Consider the following 21,992-nt stretch of genomic DNA (forward strand, 5'->3'; position numbering starts at 1 on the left):
TTTAACTCAAAACAAAGGCCCACAAGGTCATCTGGACATGAGACACAACTATCCTCAGTCAAAATGCTATTTATATCAGTGATTTATAGACTGGTGGTTTTGAGCAACACACAATACAACTACTGATGATTTTTTAGAAATATTTCTTTGCTGACCCAGTGTAGGTTTACAGTTAGAAGAATATGAGAGAAATAAATCATACTTTTTGTGCTTGCTACTGTTAATGAGATACTATAATAACTGTTTTTAAACATTATTGGAACTTGTTTCCAATTTATTGATTAAAAATATTAAATGCTATGTTCAGTTTTTTTATTTGTGTACATATATTTACAAAAATAATTTTAATTTTAACTAAACATTAAAACAGGACCACTTTAATACAACTCATAATTAATTTTCCTTTGATCAAAAGAAACTAAAAATTAAATATTAAAATTTGACAACATTTGCTCAATTTTTAAATCATATAGTAACACACATGTAGCCAATTATGGATACTATGCTTCCAAATGAATCTATTTAGAAGTACCCATCACTCAACATTTATTATGGCATTATAGTTTTAAACAAAGTTTATGAGATGATTTTATCACTAGTAATTTTCTCAATTACCTTTAAATATATTTTCAACTGACCAGCTCAATGTAAGATACCTTTAATTAATGTAGCAGATTATGCCTGAATTTTCACATCATAAGTTTACTTAAACTAGATATTTGTTTTATATAGTTATGAACATATTACGTCCTCTATTCCGGTATCTCAAACATTATGTATGAATATCACAGCTTAATTCTGTTTTGATGTTTTTAATTTCCTATAACAAGGCTCTAGGATTTTATTTTCAAATTAGTGCATTTTATGTAAAAAAATGTAGTTATTTCCTTTCTCATTTCTGTACTATTTTTATGTTGTAATTTAAACACTGAACAGTAGCAGTATATAAATAAACCTCAATATAATTGTAATTTCTGCTTCAGAACACATTTTCTTCGTGACTACACTGAAAGGCAATTCACCTAAACATCTTACTTTGAGCGACCAAAATTCAAAATGTTTGTTTAAAGGGCTACAACACAAGAAAGTAAATCATAACAGGTAAGTTAAAACATACTTAACACATATTCTTGTGGAAATGAACAACTAACCACTTACTGTGATGATAACAATCTAAAAACTATTATACATTGTTACTACACACCTGATGGTAACAGTCTAAAAGACAGTCATGAGTTGTTACTATATATTTGTAGATGATTATACTATATTTTCTTTCATAACTTTATGAAAACATATAACAGGAAAATAACCAAACTATTTTCCCAATTTTATACTAAAAAACAATATAAATAAGCAAAGATGGGGGATGACAGTTACTTAACAATTACAAACACTTTATGAAAATTAATAAAATTTTAGTAAAAAATAATAATCTCAATTAAGAAGAGAAATTTAAACCCAGAATTCTACAAATATTGCAGATGTTCAGCCAACTAAGTCACCACATGATGAAATCCACAAATTAAAGTTTGGCAAGAACCCTAAACTACTGTATTCAGGTTGTAAACCTAAGAATTAATTTATTGTATATGTTTGTTTTTTGGAATTACTAAATTTAAGTGATAAAATACAGAAGTTTTAATTACAATACTTATTTATTCATTATGTTATACAACAAAAATAATTATGTTTCAAAGTAGTGATTTCTGTGACTTTCAAGAAGTATAATTTTAAAATAAAACAAGTGAAAAATGTATTACACATAAAAGTATTTAGAAACTATACACATGTAAATCAAGATATGTAAACAAAAGAGGAACAGCAAGATCAATGACTAACAGTCACTAATACAGTTAGTATTCTAACTGTATCTCATAGAAATAACCATTTTGTAATGGCAATGTGTTATTTCTTCACAAAGGACTCTTGACCTTGGATTCTTGTATTTCAAACCCTCATCACTTTGTATTGCTTACATATTTTAATTAAATCATAGAAGATATTTTTTGCTAAAGAAACTAGTTTGAACATTTAAAACTATAGATTTGGTATTATTGTAAATGCTGAGAAAATTCTAGGGATTATTTGCTTTTCATTAATAAATTAATGTTTTTGTTTTTAATCACAAATAACACTAAAAAAGTCAAAACAATGAAACAGAAACATAATCTACATGACATTTTCTTACCATTAGAAATTACAGTGTACATATTAAAATTACTTTTTATAATAATCTTACTTGTGTACTTTTTATTTTCAAAATCAGCCTATAAGAATAAAATACAATCACCAACCTTTCATTTCTGTTGGTCCCACTGACCAGAAATTGGTGTCAAATAATTATATATTTTCTGTGTTTTGTAATAAGATATTACTTAAATGCCAATTCTGATACTGATTATTGGTCACCAATCTCATCAGTTCTCTTTTCTGTGACTTTATTTTGTAGTTTCAAATTTCAATTCTTTGTTAAGCATGGAGACTTACACTTGCATATGTGAATAATACTAAAAGAATTAATACTCCAAAATATGCATTATCAGAGAAACATCTTTAAACATACCTTTTTTAAAATCACTTCCAGTTTGTTTTCAGAACTTGCTTGATTAGATATTTTTTGGATAGCCTCATGAAAAGTAAAAACATTAAATTTTTCTAATATCTTTAAAGTAAGAGGTCCACCAGTAGTTATTTTTTGTTGTAGGACACCTTCAATCAAATCCCAATGATGCGATTTCATGGCTGGGCTACGTAGGTAAGTTATAACTGAAACCTAAAAATAAAACAAGTATTCAGTAATTATAATAAAATTCACTGCTTTATTTTTAATCCACTTTTTGCAGGTTTATTTCCATTAACTTAGAAATACAGCAACAAGTGGGACCAGTTTTCAAAATTTCAAAGGTAATTTAAAATATACATTTTAAATACAAAAATATCACAACGAATGGGAAACCTTTTAAAAGACCTTGCTGTTTTTTTATTGCTGTTGATATAGAGTTCCTTCAAGCCTATAACTTACCTCAAAATGTTACATAATTGAAGAATCTGGTGTTGTATGTAATTTAATCTTTTTTGTTTCATCATATAAGTTATATTTACAGCCATCATATGCTACTGGAACAGAACATTAAATGAACAAGAAGTAACAAACATTTTATAAAATGCTATGATTATATAATAAATTGTAAAGAGTTGAAGTAAAATGATCCACCAATCTGAAAGCATAACTCAAATTGGAAATGAGCAAAGTTAACATAAGAAAACCTAAGTAGAAGTTTCATTAATATTATTACCTAAATAATTTCTAACAAGATTCTATCCTCCCACCAACACTGAATATTAAAGTCTTAAAAATATTTCTGGCTTATTAAAATCTTTATAGCAATACATATAATATCATCTGCACATCTGATACTCTTCAATTCATGTGCTCTTTAGTATGCACTCTTAGAATAATAAAGAGACAAAACATCCAATAAAATATATGATAAAAAAAAATCTTCGAAGGTTTTTTTTTTTTTTTTGGGGTGGGGTAATAAATGAAGGGAAAAAGCACGTAAAAACCAGTGAAACAAACAAGGCAAATAAATTAAATCTCTATATTTTTCATGATATAACTAACAGACTATACCTTTTCTTTCATTTCTTCAACTTTTCTTTCAGAGATAAAGTAACACTATTAACCGGTAAACCTCTTTCAATCTGATGAATAGTTTTCAGATACTCTGTTGTTTGTGTTCTTAGATGCTCTGGATTAATGTTTTCAAAATCACACTGTTAAAAATAACCCAGAAAAAAATATATAAAAACTGTTGAAGTCCATATACATCTGTATTTTAATAAATAGTTATCTAACTTAACATCCTGATGGCCAGATGACATATCATCCAAGTAAATGTTTTAAGAAAGAAGTTTAAAATATTTCTTTTCCCACTTCTTCATCTACTACAGAAAGCAAAAAAAAATATTCAACAAAAACTGTATTTATCTACAACTCCTAATCATATGATACATTAGAACTTTAAAAGAAAAGGTATGAATACCTGCAACACACAACTGATTATAAGTTTCAGTGAAAGTTAAAAATTAACTGTAAAAGCAGTTTTATAAAATGATAAGTGTAAAATTTCAACTTAAAGGTTTCAATATAATAATAATATTCATACATAAGTATATATACACATATAAAATATTGTATTAAATAATAACACTACTATACATATTTACAGAAAATAATGGGTCAAGTAGAAATTTAATTTCAGGTATTAGCCTTTGTTGTTTTTCTTAGCACAAAGCAATACAATGAGCTAACTGCACTCTGAGTAATCACACCCCAGATTCTTGCACTGCATATCTGTAAATTTACTGCTGACCCACTAGGGTATACCTGTTATTAGGCCTTTTTTTTTCATGAACAATAAGATCTCCTGAAATATTATAATCTTATTGTTTTATCTTAAATTGAAATTAATGAAAATAAATTGCACTCTAACAGGTAAAGGCAGATCATTGAAGAGATGATCATATAAAACATTTTGCCTGAAATTGATATTTTGTTCTCATAGTCACTTAAGTTAACATTTTGGTAAATTTAAAATGTATTTTCAGTAATAATAACCGCCACTGACAATTTAGTCATTCTTTGCCATCGGCTTGTCCAAGCACTTTTAAGCACTGGTCTCACATGCTCCAGTCTTTTGTAACCCATGTAAATGTCCCTGGCAATATCTAATTTGCAAATTTCTCCACCATTGTCAATGTGTCCTCTATCTTGGTACTATATATATATAAGTATCTGATTTAGATAATGTAATCACTTTATCAAGACTGACACTGGCTTTCAGTGGGGAAGCAGGGTAGGAGGAGTCAATGAAGGTAAGTATTGTTGAAAATACATTTTCCGTTTAGGAAATTGTTAACTTCCAAAACATACTTACCATCAGCTGACAATATAACTAGAATCCCACCCTGAGAAGGTAGAGGGGCCAGTGTGAGCATGATCCATACAGAAAGTGTCTGCATAGAACAGTGATGTATGAAGAAAAAAGTGGAACACAAGTGGGGAAACTACACTACATCCAGAACAGGTATGCTCTTCACCCAGAACTGAGCTCCTATATCAAGAGTGGAATAGTACATGAGTAATTATTACAAGCCAGCCTCAACCAGACAGTCAAAGTTGCAACAACTCAGGGTTGGAATTAAGGGGTCTTGGTTCCTATATCTCACATTGGCACCTAAGGCTATAAGACTGCAATGTCATATATATATATATATACTTTTGATTGAATCCCAACCTGTAGTTATAGAATGATGTGTTTTGCACCACCAAAACCACAATAAAAAAGTAAGCAACACTGAAGTGGACAAACTTTCTCTTCCACCTGAACTAGTCCAGAAGTCAACACCCCAGGTTTGGAATCACAGGATCATGCATGCTACACTCAATCAAAGAAACAGAAATCATCTAGTATGGAATTATGAACACTCATTCTCTCTCCATAACCAAATGGATAAGGAGTATTTGGCTTGCCCCAGGAATTATGTAGAGAATGTGGAACCTGTGCTCAATTAAAGACCTAAGATCAGAGTACTTCACATTTGGAATTATGAGGAGATAATGGATCTACTTCCATAAATAATATATAAAAATTGACATTGATCAAAAAGAAGGTCCATGCACCCCCCAACCAGATAGCTTCATGTCAACTATGAACTGAAATTATGAGTAGGCTCCTGCAAAGATTGGTCCCACTCTAAATGACATTTGAAAAAACATCCAGGGACCGAAGTAGAAGTACCCCCAACTTTGCTCTCTTCTGGAGATCAAACACTCTGAAGGAAAAGCCTCTGTCCAATACCACAGGGACTGTAAACTGTGTATGGTAAGAACTCCCTAGCTCCATTAGTAAAATCTGGGGGTGGGGAAATGCAAGGTGGGAATTATGAGGAACAGTGCAATAGGTCCCTAAATTTTTAAAGACAAACCAACCCCAATTTATTCAATCTGATGATCGGCAGGGACAGGCAGAATCACCTTTAGCTTTATTCAGGATTGTCCATGATAATATAGTAATATCATCTAGAAAGCACATAGATGGTCTTACTGAACACATCATTTCTACAGATCCTGTTGAAATCAGTAGTAAGAATTACCAAATCAGTTGCTAGTATAGAAATGGACTGAGAGAAGCACACTTGTCTTGGCAACACTCTTCACAAAGTAGAAGCCAGTGAAATCAATATGTAGAGGACCCTGGAAAATAAAGATACAAGAGTGTACAAATATACCCCCTTCCTCCTTATAATCCAGCAGATGTTAAAAACAGCCATGGGGTAAGGAAAAACACCCAGAAGGAAGCTGCCCAAGCATGTAAAGAAGATGAGAGAAAAGCAATGGAAGAAGTCTGAATATTGGCCTGTAAAAAGTCCCCCACTGTATGAATGAAATGGCCAGCAAAAAACATGTGCTGAATCTGTTGAGATGTAATTCAGAAGATACCTTATCTGTATAAACCAAAATATGCAAAATAAATATTTGGGAATCCACCTCTAAAAAAAATGGGGAAATTCAAGAGACTCTGAAGGATCCCAGTGAAAACACAGTCAAGAAGATCACTACAAAAGGAAAAAAAAGTGAATCACATAACACTTCCAGGTCTGATAGACCAAAACAAATTTTCAGGTTACAATCAATTGGAAATGTGAGAAATAGATAGTAAAAGAATTGCTGAGATAGATGTATTCCCTTCCATAGTTGCCACAGGCTTAGAAAGAAAAGTCCTACAGAGAGAAGAGAAAGTTCTACAAATCAGACTTCAAAAGCCAATGTAGTAAAGAAAAATGTCAGAAAACATAAACCAAATTCTCTCCAGGATCAACAAAAAGACAACTTTAGAAGCCCTAAAATAAAACACCCCAGGACAAATAAAAGTTTCCATTTCTCAGTGGATAAAAATATGGACAACTGCATACCAAAGAAAGAGAGATGCTATATAACAAAGGAGGAGTATGGAAAGTTGGATTAGCTGCCTTGCTGGCAACAGTAATATGGGAATTCATACCTGTAAATATCACTTCTGTTTTTTTAATTATAATTATACTGAAATCCACAAGATGGTGTGAAAATCACATTCCACAATGGGAAGATAAGCAACACGTTGTTGTCATAAGAATAAGTGATTAAATTATCTAAGTCAGGTACTTGTATACAGTACCAGGATAAAAAGTGCATAGAAGAGGGAGGAGAAATTTGCAAATTAGATATTGCTAAGCATTTAAATGCGTTGTAAAAGACAAGAGCATACAAGACCAATGATTAGATAGACAAAGCTGATGTCAAAGAATAGCTGTTTTGTCAGCTGATGGTATGTTTTGGAATAAAAATTATTTCATTTAAATATTACACATATATAAACCTTAACAGTCAAGTATATTACAAAATATACACAGAGAAAACTAAAACCAATCCCATCAATACTAAAAATATATAAAAGTATCAAATATCAAATGATGTTATGGTATTTGAAGTTTATATGCTAAACTGGTGTAAATGTTTTGTTATTTATAACACATTCGTATGTGCATTGTTTAAAACAACTAACAATTTTAATTTTTTTAAAAGTTTAATAGAAGTCTCAGACAATCTCAAGCACATTTCAATAAAGAACTTATAAAACATAAAAACATTCTTAAAAATAGAACAAAGTGTAAACCTCTCTCCATTCCTGCATTAAAGCATTCCAGGTAAAGAAAGAATTCCACAGTAACTGTTTTAGACGAAGTTCAGAAGCTACTTTTTCCAGTTCTTCATAGTGGGTGACTTCAAACTACAACAAAAAATTTATAAGATATTAGAAATTAAGAAACTTGAATTCAAACTACTAAATGCAAGATACTTAAGGGTTAAATTAATAACTTCTAAACATTTTGGTTAGACAGCATATTATACTATTGTCTGTATTAAAATGACTGAAAATATTTCTCAGCCTGTACTTTTATCATATAAAAGCTTAATAAAATGTAATACAATCATTATATTCAACTTCTGTTCTGTTGCCACACAAAGAAATTATGATTGAATAACTGAGAAAATATCATACAAAATTCTATAAATAAAATAAAAACATTGAGCAGTATTCTTTTGAATTTAACAGTAAATTTGTGGAAAAGGGTCACACATTGATATTTTTTATTTTAATTCAGTGGAGATAAAAATAATTTTAGATGTCATTTATGTTTTCATTTCAAAAAATAAATAAAAGAAAAATGCAATTAGAATAAGTTAAAACAAATAAATGATTAATTGTGATTCTTGCAGTTAAAAATGTCCAATATGCTATTAGAAATCTTTCACACTAGTAACTTGTCCTGGGCAGACTGTAGTTGGTTTGTACTTATAGCACAACTGAATGTCATCTAGTAACAATAAAAGTCACATTAAATTATATCATTGAAAGTGAATGTCATCATATAGTTTATTTTGGTCTGTTGGGTTGAAATTTTTTGTGTAGTGGATTGAGTTTCCAATAAAATATCTAACAAATACATGCAAAACTCATGTGAGATTGTAAAATGTCAGGTTCATCTAAATAGAAATGTGGTTTCTATATATATATATATCAGGTCACCCCTTAAGTAATGTCCAATTTTAGGTTCAGAAAAAGAGAAAGTATTTAAAATGCTTTTACTGTTATTTAATCAATAATGCATGTTCCATTATTATTAATTATTTCCTGCCAACAATTCACAAGCTTCTAAATGCCACTTCTATAAAATTATTGGGGTTTGAAGGAAAATAATGTAGAGAGAGTACTTTGAAATAAATTATAATCAGATGGGGCAAGGTCTGGAGAATAAGGAGGATGTGAAAGTTTTTCCCAGTCAAACTCTTCAATCTTTGCAGATGTGATCCTTGCTGTATGGGGCTGTGCATTATCCTGGTGTAACACAACACCTTTACAAATGATGAAAGCAGGCCTCTTTTCTTTTAGTGCAACATTCAAGTGCTCTAACTGTTGACAATAGAAGTCTGGTGTGAATGTTACATTGAGTGGGGGCAACTCAAAGTGGATCACACCAACAATATCCCACCAAACGTTTAACAAGACATTCCTATTTTGCAGTGTGCCTTAGCCATTTTACATGTACTGAGCCATTGTCTGCGATGCTTAAAATTTTTATAAAATATCCATTTTTCATCTCCAGTCACTATCCTGCCCAAAAAAAAGGTAAGTTACATTCACAAGAGTGCAGAAAAGTGCAAATGTCAGCTCTCGCTGCTCAAAGGTTGGCTTCTGTCAAATCATGGGGGACCCATGTTCCAAGTTTTAACACCTCTCCAAAATGTTGCAAATGATGGTGAACTGTTGAATGGGTTGAATTAAGCTTCTGTGCTAGTTCTTCAACTGTTACATAACAATCTTCGTCAAGTGCAGCCAGCAGCAAGTTGTCATTAAACTGAACAGGACAACATGAACGGGGCACATCACTTAAGCTGTAGTCATCTGATCTGAACTTCTGAAACCACCTACAACATTTTCTTTCATTGAGAGAGACTGCACCATAAACACCTTGAATGTTTCAGGTAGTTTCTGCTTCACTATTGCATTTTTTAAATTTGTAAAGCATTATATACCTAAGGTACTACCCAGACACATCCATCTTCATAAGTGTTCATTTGATTAATGATCTGAAAAAGTGGAGTTGGGTTAGTTTCTTTTATTTGTTTGAATATTTTTATACACATCCTATTACATATTTTAGCCATTAAAGCCTTCTACAAAGACAGAAATGATGATGCACTTTCTGTATTAAATTTTTGGACATTATTTATGGGATGACCTGATATATGCTGCACCTCTTGCTGTTTGTCATTTTCTTATGCCTTTATTGTACTCTGTCAACACTAACCATTGCTGTTAAGCTACAATAGTGCACAAATAAAAATGATGAAACACATTACAAGCATGGAATAGTGGTTGTGCTATTCATGTAAACCATGTCCAACTTTAGATTTAATGGTGATATACATTTTGTTATGAATAAGTTAACATTAATACACCAATAATAAAGAATAATGTAAACATTGAACTTATTTATTATGGCGGAGATGAGAAGAGAAAAAAAATCATATTAGCTGATTTAAAATACTAAATTTTCTTCTTGCTAAGTGTTTACTCAAATTTGATAAATGATGCTGTAAAAATAGTAATATATTGTATGAATAAATATGAGAATGCAGGCTATAAAGTTTCAATTCTAATATACAATAGACTAAGCAGAAATACCAATACTTGTGTGGCTGATTAACCCCACATGAACTATCACAACTCACACACACAAAAAAACAACTGTAAAATTGATATTGCTTATGCTATGTTTAACTGTTTAATGTTTCTCTGAGAAATTAAAATATCAAAATGTCTGAATCTAGAAACTAAAACATTAAAATTTCATGTATGAACACTTTCATGCAAGTTTTTTATACTACAACATTTTCATTGCTACCATTTTTACTGTCATTGTGAACATTCTCTTCTCTTAAATTTCAAACCTGAAAATCTCTTTGGTATTGTTTATATTGGGATGCCTGTTCTGTTATTTGTTCTAACCTCACAGCCAAGGAAGAAAGTAAGTCTGTAACTTTCCGAGGTTCAGAGTTCACGTCCATAAGAAATGACTCCTAAAATATATACATTCCACAAAAATAACTACAATGTATTTAAGAACAATTGTTTTATTTTATTTTGTTAAAAACAACAAAGAAAATTATAATACTTCAAGCACTTATTTTGTCATTGACTCTCACAATTCCAAAACTGTCGCACATACAAACAAAAATCTATCTCAAGACACCCAAAATACACACTTCCACTCTTTCACTTTGACACAGATAGAGATACTATGGGAATGACTGATATATAATATAAGAAACAGCAAGAAGGTGTTTGATGATATTATAGCCATAATATTTCATTTTTAAAACCTAATAATTAAAAACATACATTTTTACATTAAAATCATCTTGAGTTCTGAAACTTGTGGTTTAATTACAAGTTAGTATAAAATGTTAACATATGATATGAAGAATGTGTGAACTTGAGTGTCATATTCTGGATTAATCAATAAAAAATATTTAAAAAGTGATATTTTTGTCAAATATATTTCATTTGTTCATTGTAATAATAAAATTTGTATCATTCAGAGCATGCTTATTAGACTAAGGACATATAACATTATAAAAGCAGTCACATAACAACATATAACAGAACAGCCCTTACTGTGGTGGAAAGATGAATGTTTGTGCTTGATATCTGTTTAACTAAGTATATTGTTTTAGTACTTTCTGTTTATCAAGCAAACAGAACTGACAAATCTGATTTTCTGTACATATAATATTTACTTTTTGACTTGTCTTAGTCAGTAAAAAACATCTGTAAAAATTTATTTCTCCTGGTTTGTTTATTTCAGATATCGATACAAAAGGATTATCTGCACTAACTATCTCTAATGTTTAAATTGAAAGACTAGAGGGAAGGCAGATAGTCAATATCATTCAAATTTAACCTTTGAGCTACAAGCAAGTAGTAGGCATTGACTGTCGCTTATGCTGCACCACTAACCATAATGTGTAGAGCATGCATGACTTTGCTACAATGCCTGACCCTTCTTACCTCAACATCTCTTTTTAAATCTTTCACCTCTTGCTTGAGTTTATCAATATCTTTAACAAGTGATGTATTCAAATTTGTTTTATATGTCTCTCTTTCTGATGATTCATTTTTGATAGTTTTCTGCAAGTGACAGAGCAAACCACCTAAAGCCTATAAAAAAACATAAACAACATCCTAAGTTAGATTACAAACACACAGCAATCCTGAAATAACAAATCTTGCTCTAAAGGACAACATCTGATTTTCAATTATGCTTTCTTTCTTTTATTTTTGGTTATTCCTTTTCACTTACAATACAGATTGAGTATTCTTACATTATAAAATAATTATTGCTCCAATGAGGCAGTCTTCTGTCACAGGACACAACATTAAAAATCAAGTAAATATGTTGGATATACAAGACTGTTTAGTTTAATAGTTGTTATTTAACTAACTTAGTGATTTAATAATTAATGATTATTTAATTTTCATAAGAAAAGTGTTAAAAGTAATTATTTTAAAAGTGATGCCTTGTTTTCTTACTTTTTGTGCTCCCATTCTTACTTCCTAATTTTTCCTTTAAATTTTTTGACACTTGTTTAGAAAGAATTAGTCACTGATAAAACCCAATTCATGCCTATAGTTGGATCAAAGTTCACAATAAAACATAAAATATAAGCAGAACAATGACCATGCTAAGTTTTTTAGGTTGCACCATGTCAAGAACCACCAAGTATTGTAATGTTATCCCATCCATTCCTAATTTGTTCTCTTACTCTATTGGTGATCCCATTTCTACCTCCTAATCTTTTTATTTAAAACTTTTCATATTTGTCTTGTGGCATTTTTTGTACTAAGTCTCAAAAGCGACTGAGCCCTAGGCCTATCCTTCTTGTAACTTTTCTTGTGACTATCTCTCAACATTTCCTAGCTTTTGCTGTTATCTTTGATATAGTTTTTCTTCCATCTGGCTCAAGTGACATACTTCTTTTTGGCTGGATTAATGGTCAAGGTTTGTTTAACATATTCAACATTGCTGTTTCTAACCATATTTCTATTCTTGCAGGAATGCTCTCTTCACTGGGACAAAAACGTTTTAGGGTTATTAACATAACATTTTCTCCTTTTCTCTCATTTTGTTTCCTTAAAGGCATATATAAAAAAAGGCAGTTTTAATTATTACATACAACCTCAAATGTCAAGAGGTCACAGTCAGTTTGAAGACAAAGTAAAGGTAAATTATACAACTTCTTCTTTTCAGTCCAAAACACTCGAGCAAAGCTTTATCAGAATTCAGAAGTGGTGGTGTGCATATTAATGTAAGAGATTCATGTATTAGGCTCCTACTGTTCTGATGGAATTGCTTTGTTCAACACAGATCCTTTAAGTCAGATGTACAGAAATTAAAACTTTATTTTCAAAAATTAGGTTATAGTTAGAACCTAGATCTAAAGAATCTATGTAGTCCACTTTTTTTTTTTATCCAGTTGATACAGCTGCAAATGAGCACATAAAATGTGCATGTGAACAATCATGCACTTCTGCACTGTACTTATGATATTTAACTACTTTCTGCATCCTACTTTCTGAAAATTTGATGGACAGTGGTACATAAGCTCACCAGAAATGTTAAAGAACTATTCATAAAAATAGAATATTAAATAAAGTGAATTGTTCAATACATCATTTCATGTCTTTTAACATAATACCAGCAACTATAGCGAAAAGCAAACGAAAAAATTGAACATAACCAGCAGAAAAAAAGTGTAAAGTCTATACCATCAGTGCATTTACAGTGCTGCTTAATGACAATCAAAACCAATATCACACAAGTTTTTTCATAAGATACAATACAGCATTTCTGTTACAAATGACAGATAATATTCTAATACCTCCATAAACCTGAGACTTGAAAGTGCAGATTTTCTTTAGATATAGATCTGACAGTCTTTTACTAATTTATTCATATCCCAGTAGAAAATTGTAACAATTTCTTTAAGATACTGACATGGAACCTCATAAAAATAAATACTGAGATCAAGTTTAATCAGTATTTAACTGAATGTGTCAGAATGGAGTCTTATAAAATTGCATTCTGAGCTTAAAAGAAACACATCAACTTAACTTGTGTGCTAACATAGCAATTTATAAAAGTACACATTGAGGTTTATAAGAGAAATAATAATCAAACTTACTGAATATCCAGCAATATCCTCAGGTGGAACTGGTACACTGTATGAGTCCATTAAGTCATACAACTCTCTAGTCACATTTAAGCCTGCTTCCATATCTTCTATCTGTTACAATTTTAATTTTCAAAGCTTATCATTCTTCTTACAGACAGAGTTTTAGATCATGTATGTAATCATGGTGATGGTATAACCATACTTTAAGTTACTTTTTATATATATAATAAATTTGTTTCTTTCAGCACAAAGACATAGAATAGGCTATCTGTTCTATTTCCCATAGCCTAGTCTGCAAATATAATTCAAGTGAAACAAAATTATAACACAACAGCATATAAATAAATATAAAATGTGATAGAATTGGGTGAATTAAATAACTTTTCCTTAAAATAAAATTAGATTACTGTAAAATGGGCCAATAACACATTACAGAATATATAATTTGGTTCTTTAGTTCTTTAATTTTGAATTTCTGTTAAATTTAATAATTAAAGCAAAATTTCTCTAAATTCATCAGTGGTTACCTCAATGTATCATGCACATACAATGGTCAAATAACAGATCATAATATAGAATAAAAATATTACATATATTTTATTAGACCTCAATTAAGGAACTTGCACCACTTGATTTTGGAGAAAAGAAAAAGACTACAAGATTCAATCTGGAGATGTCTTGGAGAGTAATTTTCACAAGTAATGTTAAATTTCACCACATGAAAACAAGTTGCACTAACATTATCTATATCATATACATATTCTAAATTAAAATAACAAAAAATAACTCAATTAAAACAAATTACATCAATTTATGTACATGTTTGTAAACATCATGAATGAATATAACATCTTTTCCAATGTACTTTTTTACCTAACATTACACTACTATAAAAAACACATGGCAATTTTACTTCTGTGCTCTTATAAAACTTTTACTTTAAACTTACCCTTCTCTCAATCTTATCAAGAAATGTCAACCTCTCAACAAGTTCTGTAGTGCTATTAGGGGTAGACACTAATTTTGACTGGGCAATGTTTGCCTCATTTGAGAGCAAGTCCACTTTTGTTTTTGCTAGTTTTGGAAGCCGATTGTTAAGTATCTATAAAGGAAAAAAGAACAAGATAAAATGAAATATTTTAAAATGTTAAAACCACGTTCCATTTTTAAAAACTGCACTTTAGTTCCTTTTTGAACAAATAACCTTTCATACAAAAAGCATAGTCAGAAATATTAACATATATGACACCTAGTAATGTGGGCATCTCTTCATTCAGTAAAGGTTTCAGTGAAATTACTCCTTTGTAATGTTAAGTATTACTCAAATACTTGATGTCAAGTTAACAAAATGTGAATAACCTTATTCTATACTGTATTAGTATTCCACTTCCTTAAGGCTTAATTGTTACTAATATGCTCAAAGAAAAAAAAAATTGCTTCAGTTGCTGAAAATATTGTAATTATCAGTCTTCATGTATATTTCATTTAACATATAACATTTAAGAAAAAACAAAGATTCATTGTACCATATAGCTGTCCCATCCACTACACTAATGTATAGAATAAAAATGAAACACTCAGAGCCAGCCTCTTTCATTTAAATATTTATCAAGGTTTCCTTTAATCTCCCAGAAACTTCTGGACAAAATATGGAGCCTAACAAAGATCACAGGTAGCACTGTGAGTGAAACATACACTTGTTAAGGACAGCAAGCTATCCCAAAAGCAGAGGAAACAAGGAAGGAAGAATAGTTAGTTGGTTGGCTTGGTGTTTTATGACATAAAACAACTAGGCCATCTGCACCTAACATCCAGTGAAAAGTTAAAATTAAAGTAAAATTATTAAAATTCATAAAAGAAAATTAAGGTGAAACAAGAAGAAATTTAATTTTTGAATTAAAAACATAAATATCATTAAACCCAATTTTTATATCTAGTCTACAGCAGTAAGAGAAAAACTACAGAAATATAAGTTGTAAAGAATTTTCTGTAGCATAATTGTAATAATCATAACTTGCCATGAAGACTAACAGGTAAGTTAAAAAATCAGCATTAGTCACCTGAAGTTGGTCTTTCCAGTCCTGGTTCCAAGTTATTTGATGTTACGGCCACTTTCTAATTTTAAATCAAACTAGATGTACTTTGATTCTCAAAAGGAAATCACATTAAAAAAGGTCTAATTTATAAATTAAAAAACTTAAACACCATTGAAACGATTAATGGTCTTTAAAAAACTAAAAACATTTCTAAGGTGGACAGTATCACCATCACCAATAACACTGTCTAAAGTTACAGATATACCTTGGGACAAAACATGTTTAAAATGGTGTTGTCATTGAGAGTTGTAACGATGGTAACACAATTTGAGTACTGCTTAACTTCTATGTGATCCAGGGCAAGAGAAATAACATCAGTTCAGCAGTGAATTCAGAAGCTGTAGAAGGGATTCTGCACACAACCACTGAATCACAACAAACCATAGCAGAATCCACACATTCACCTGATTTCGAACCATCTGTATAAATAGGAATGGAAGGATGGTTCAAAAAATGTTCAGCAAACAATAGACAGTATTTCAAATTGGGAGTGTCTGCTTTTCTCAGATGACTTAAAGATAGCTCAGATTTGGAGACTGTAATAAGCCATAGTAGGATTGTCTGACCAGTGGATACAGTAATGCTATCCAAGAACAGACCCAATTTATTCAACTGTGCCTGGATATGAAGACCAAAAGGAGCAATGGCAGATCATCTGTTCTGAAAAAGCATGGGAAGGAAAATACAACCCCAGGTGGGATGCTTTGGTAACCAATGGAGTTCTGAAGCACACAGTAAAGACAATTGCAAATGAAAGAGATGCAAACGAGGTTCACGAGACTCTATGTATAAGCTCTGAACTGGAGAAGTGTGGAAAGTCCCAGTGCAGAGCTGAAGTCCCTGATGATGAACAGGGTCCACCATCTTTAAGGCTGAAGTCCTGGCAGATCCATAGACCAATGATCCATAGTTTAGTTTCAACTGAATAAGAGCATGATATATCTTTAGCATAGAACATCGATCTGCTCCCTAAGTGGTGGAAGAGAGGACACAGAGGATATTCAGTGCTCTTGAACATTTGACCTGTAGCTGCTTGATGTGTGGTATAAAGGTCAGCTTATGGTCAAAGATAAGTTCCAAGAACTTTGTCTCAGGGACCACATGTAGCACAACTTCACTGATATAGAGTTCAGGATCAGGATGGATATCCTGTTGGCAGCAAAAGTGCATGCAATCAGTTTTAGAAAAAGAGAAGTTAAAACTGTTTGCTGTGGTCCACTTACACTTCAGTAAACGATTGGGGGCAGTCTGAAGCTGCTGCTCAATATACCTCATGTTCAACAACTGACATGAGATGTGAGATGGGATCAACATAGATCCCATTTGCAACAGTAAGAGGGAGTTGTTTAGTGATGGCATTATTCTTTATACTGAAAAGTGTGACACTCAGAACACAACCCTGAGGGACTTCAAGTTCCTGTATAAAAGAACAGGAAAGTGTTGAATGCACAAAAACTTGGAATCACCTGTCCATTAAAAAATGTTTAATAAAAATGGGCAAATAGCCACGTAACCCATATAAATGGAGGTCTCACAAAATACCATACCTTCATGTTGTATCATAAGCCTTCTCAATGTCAAAGAATATTGATACAAGATGTTTGACAAAAAGGTTTCTCTGATTGATGTCTCAAGTTGTATCAGGTGGTCTATGGTGGAGCACTGTCATTAGAACCCGCACTGGCTGGGTGAAAGAAGGTTGTTTGATTCAAGAAACCAAACAAGACAAACATTAACCATCCTCTCTAAGGTCTTACAAAGACAGCTCATCAAAGCAATTGGACAGTTGTTTGAGGGAATCTTGGGATCCTTCCCAGGCTTGGAGAAAGGTAGGACAACAGCCTGGTGCCAGGCATCAGGAAAAACATTCTCCTGCCAGATCTAGTTAAAAACATTGAGAAGAATAGCAAGAGAAGCAGAAGATAGATGGTGCAACATTTCATAGTGTACATCATCAGGTCTGACCGATATACTGCCAGACTGTTGAAGAGCAGTTTGAGTTCTACCAGTGTAAAGGGACGATTATAGTCATAGAGACAATCAGTTTGAAAGGAAAGAGGTGATCGCTTTACCCGAGTTTTAATGGCTATGAAGGTGGAGGATGAAGGATAAGTGCTAGATACCTGGCAAAAGCTTTCATCTAAAGTATCGACAATGCTCCAGGTATCAACCACTTCCTGGTCAGAGAGCAATATCAAGAGGGGGGACAGAATTATATTGCCCACTGACCTTTCAAATCTTGTCCCATATGACTTTGGAACTGGTGGTAAAAGATATGCTGGTTGTGAACTTAATCCAAGAGTCCTTCCAGCTTTGATGTCTTACCCATCGAACATGTGCATGGGCCTGCTGGAAAACGATGTGGTATGAGATTGTGGGATACCTACGAAAAGTATACCTGGCCCGCTTTTGAGCCTTCCGTGCCATGTGGCAGGCAGGATTCCACCATGGACAAGGATATCGTGTAAAATGTGTTGAGGTTTCAAGAATACACTGAGCAGATGCCTGTATAATACAGTCAGTTGCTGCTGCCACACAGATGTTTATTGATAGCTTACACACGATGATAGGATCAAGTTCAAAAGAACCAGTACTGAAAAAATAAATGTTGTAATCAGTAAGCATATGCTCTACGAAGCGACCCTCTCATCAATATCAGCACTTCCTCAGAGGGGATGATGTCCCTTAAAGTCCCCCAGGATGAAAAAGGGAAACGGCAACTGTTCAGTGAGAGCATCAAGGTCTGATTGATCATATGTCTCTCCAGGCAACAGGTTGAGAGAATAAACAGTGATGGTATGGCCCAAGGAAACACAGATGGCTACAGCCTCCAAGTGTGTGTTGAGTGGCAAAGACAGGATGGGCACATGCTGATCAACCAACAGTGCTACCCCTCCATGCACTTGTCCATTACACAGCCTTAAATTTTTTACAAAGAAAATTGCCAAAAAGTGACTGTATCAGCAGGTTTCAGAAATGTGTCCTGTAAGGAAAGACATTCAAGATGGTAGTACTTTGATGTCATCCAGATTAGAATGTAAATCTCAACAGCTCTATTGTATTAAGGTGGTCATTTTTATTTGTGTGTAGGCAAACTGGGTGGTGAGCTTTTCTGTTTACAACCACATCTTTTTCTTTATTGTCTTTATTCAAGTGAGATCTGTTGACCTCCATGGATCCTATCCTGAGTTGACTGGACAAGTCTTTATTGTTGGAAGAGGATTCCAGCAACTGAGGACATGAATAAATGATCATTTTGCATCTAAGATGTACCTGAGGAAACGCCCATACCTTGAGCCAAAGGAAGTGGATCTTGGGGTTTGCTGGAATGTATGTTAGGGACAGAGATGGGTGTTGAGGTTGATTCATCAACGTTTTTAACCATGGAGGTGAAAAGAATTTTCATTTGGTTTAAGAACAATTCTTTTGGAGTCACAGAGAGATCTATTTGCACTCCCACTGTAGTAGTGGAATGAAGTGCAGCAGCAACATCCAAGATGAAATGGTAGACAGTAACTTTCGAGCATCAGGGTAGGTAATGTTCTGAATCATTTTCAAATGCTGCCCCTCTTTTCTTTTCAACCATTTCAGGCAAGAACGAAAGTAGAAAAGGTGAGAGCTATTGTAATTGATACAATGAGGGCTTGTTTCACACTCATAGGCATCATGGTCCTTGCTACAGAAATGAGCACACATCAAGGAACCACAACATGATGTTTTCAAGTGACTGAACTGCTGACACTGGAAACATCTGAAAGGGTTTGGAACATATGGTCATACCTTGCAATTGAGATAACCTGGCTTGATGGTGGCAAGTGGACAAAGTGATGAAAATGTCAGTATGAGGACATTGGTTTGCATCATAACACCATTTGTGCGAGTGGAGATATGCCTCACTGCAGAAACTCCTTGGGTGGAGAAACCAGCGAGAATCTCTGACTCAGAGATGTTCCTCAAATCCCCTCTCAACAATAACTCATCATGATGAATTCAAAGTAGCATGAGGTGTAACTTCAATAAGTATACCCTCAATTGCCTTTGAATGCAAGAGGAGTTCATTGTGTTGAGATGTGGATGTTTCCATCAATATGTCACCAAAGCAAAACTTTATGACTGACTATGGAGAGCCATAAAGTCCCTCTTGTCCATTCTAAATGAAAAAGGGAGACACCTGCCCCAAAGGTTTGTCTGAAAGAGAATGTAGCATAAGAAAATGAGGTACAAGAATTACAGACATTGAAGATTGCTGCTCAGAATCAAGACATGGTCATTTAACTATGGACTGTTTTTTCACTATTTTATTTTAGTTTTTATTTGGAAGATCCATAATAAAAAAAGAATATTTCAGTGTCCACTGATCCCTCCCACCATGGAGCCCTATGAGGGGATGCACTACAATGCCAAACAAGAACACTGCAGCAACACCAGGGTTTCATAAGTACTATACTCAAACACCAGCATCAAATAAAATGTCCACAACATCTGTTGAAAACATCCAACACTGTCACTTGGTTGACCCCATCCCAAGTAGACCAGCCAAATGACCCAGGGGGAGCCATCCCAAGGCTGCCCATCTACAGGAATTCAAGGCCAAAGTGATGTGTTAGGGTTAGACCCCGAAACCACCAGAATCCTCTCATCCCCTTCACAGGTCACCATGAATGGCAAACACATGGGCGGATGTTTAGATCCCAGAGGAGGTAAAGTGAAAAAGCAGAGCCTTTCCTGGGAGGTCCTCTCACCATGTACAGGAATCCACACCAAGGGGGGAAGGAGGGATGGAATGAAAGAAGAATTGTGGTTAGACATAGTGAAAAGAATAGAACAAACCTCTCTAGAAAATATAAAATACTCCCTTGGAATACACTGAAGTGCTTCAGTTAGAAGGTAAAGTAATAAGAGGTAATGTAAGAGGGTGGTAAGAAAGACAAAAGAAGGGTGCATTATAAAGGAAAAACAGAATTTAAGTGGTCCTCTCCCAAACAAGGAAAAGAGAGTACAAAGAGTGGGAATCAAAGAATGGATGTAAGTCAGGATAAGGCAATCAAGTAGTCAAGGAGGAGGAATGTTTGCAGGAATGTGCAGTTAGATTGTCAAGAAATGAGACTCCATGGATTCAATAGTCCCTTTGTTTAAAAGGGAAAGAGAAAGTAAAGAATATACCTGTGAAATCATTTCAATGAAGGGAATAGAAGTTTCAGGATATTTCTCTATAGTCATGCCTAGATGAAACCATGATGGAGGAAATAGCAAGCCAAAACACCATAATTCTGATTATGTTGAAACTGGGGAGAAGGAATGTCAGCCAAATGGATGGGAGAAAGATGCCCATTATGCAGGAAGGAACCCACAACACATGGAACAAAGGCAGTTATATCCTACACGCAAAATGAGTCCTAGAAGCCACAAAGACCAAGGTCCTGAGTTAGGAATATCATTACTTTCATAGGACAAATAAGAAAATACTGTCACTTAAGAAGTCACAAGGGGTAAGTAGAAAAAAACTGTTTAATTTTCTTCCAAAATAAAATAAACCATTACAACTGTATGAATATTAAGTATTAATAAACTACTGCAAACCAAATATAAATAAATGAAAATTCAAAACACTTTCATTCCAGACAGTGATGAGGAAATAATAAAGTTATCTCAAGAGCAACTGCTGAGAAGTTACTGCAATTAGAAGTCATGTTACCCTCCTGTTGGTGGAAAGCTTTTGTCCCATATGATGTTATCTTGTACTAGCACAGTTCTCATTAAACACATGGGAGTTAGCTCAAGACTAGTGGCACACAAGTCTTTTAGACACATGAGCAAGAAACATAGCAATTCTATATACAGATGTAAAATGTCATTTCACAAACCTGTTACAGTCTCACACCACAGAAACAACAACAAACTACTGTTTAAAATCATGCTCAACAAATTCTGAATGGTATTTTTACTGCTCTGTTATATTGTTTCTAAAATTTTTATTTTCTTTGATGTAATAGTTAATGAAAATTATAGCATTTTTTATTTTCTAAATCATACTCAAGACAAGCACAACA

General features: G+C 32.9%; 1 protein-coding gene across 2 annotated transcripts in view; it reads right to left on the reverse strand.

Moving 5' to 3' along the window:
* Positions 1–2,560: 2,560 nt before the first annotated feature.
* The window catches only part of LOC143255159 (dynein axonemal heavy chain 6-like), a 74,512-nt gene continuing 55,080 nt past the window's right edge, over positions 2,561–21,992 (reverse strand). For both annotated transcript variants that reach the window (XM_076510401.1, XM_076510402.1), the window contains exons 14-20: positions 14,796–14,948; positions 13,856–13,957; positions 11,682–11,831; positions 10,562–10,690; positions 7,722–7,835; positions 3,638–3,780; positions 2,561–2,776 (exon numbers count right to left, since the gene is read on the reverse strand). In XM_076510401.1, coding sequence (XP_076366516.1) covers positions 3,646–3,780; positions 7,722–7,835; positions 10,562–10,690; positions 11,682–11,831; positions 13,856–13,957; positions 14,796–14,948 — 783 coding nt within the window. In that variant the 3' untranslated portion in view covers positions 2,561–2,776; positions 3,638–3,645. The remainder of the gene's footprint in view (positions 2,777–3,637; positions 3,781–7,721; positions 7,836–10,561; positions 10,691–11,681; positions 11,832–13,855; positions 13,958–14,795; positions 14,949–21,992) is intronic.

Source organism: Tachypleus tridentatus, chromosome 7, assembly GCF_004210375.1.
Source record: "Tachypleus tridentatus isolate NWPU-2018 chromosome 7, ASM421037v1, whole genome shotgun sequence".
Classification (NCBI taxonomy): domain Eukaryota; kingdom Metazoa; phylum Arthropoda; class Merostomata; order Xiphosura; family Limulidae; genus Tachypleus; species Tachypleus tridentatus.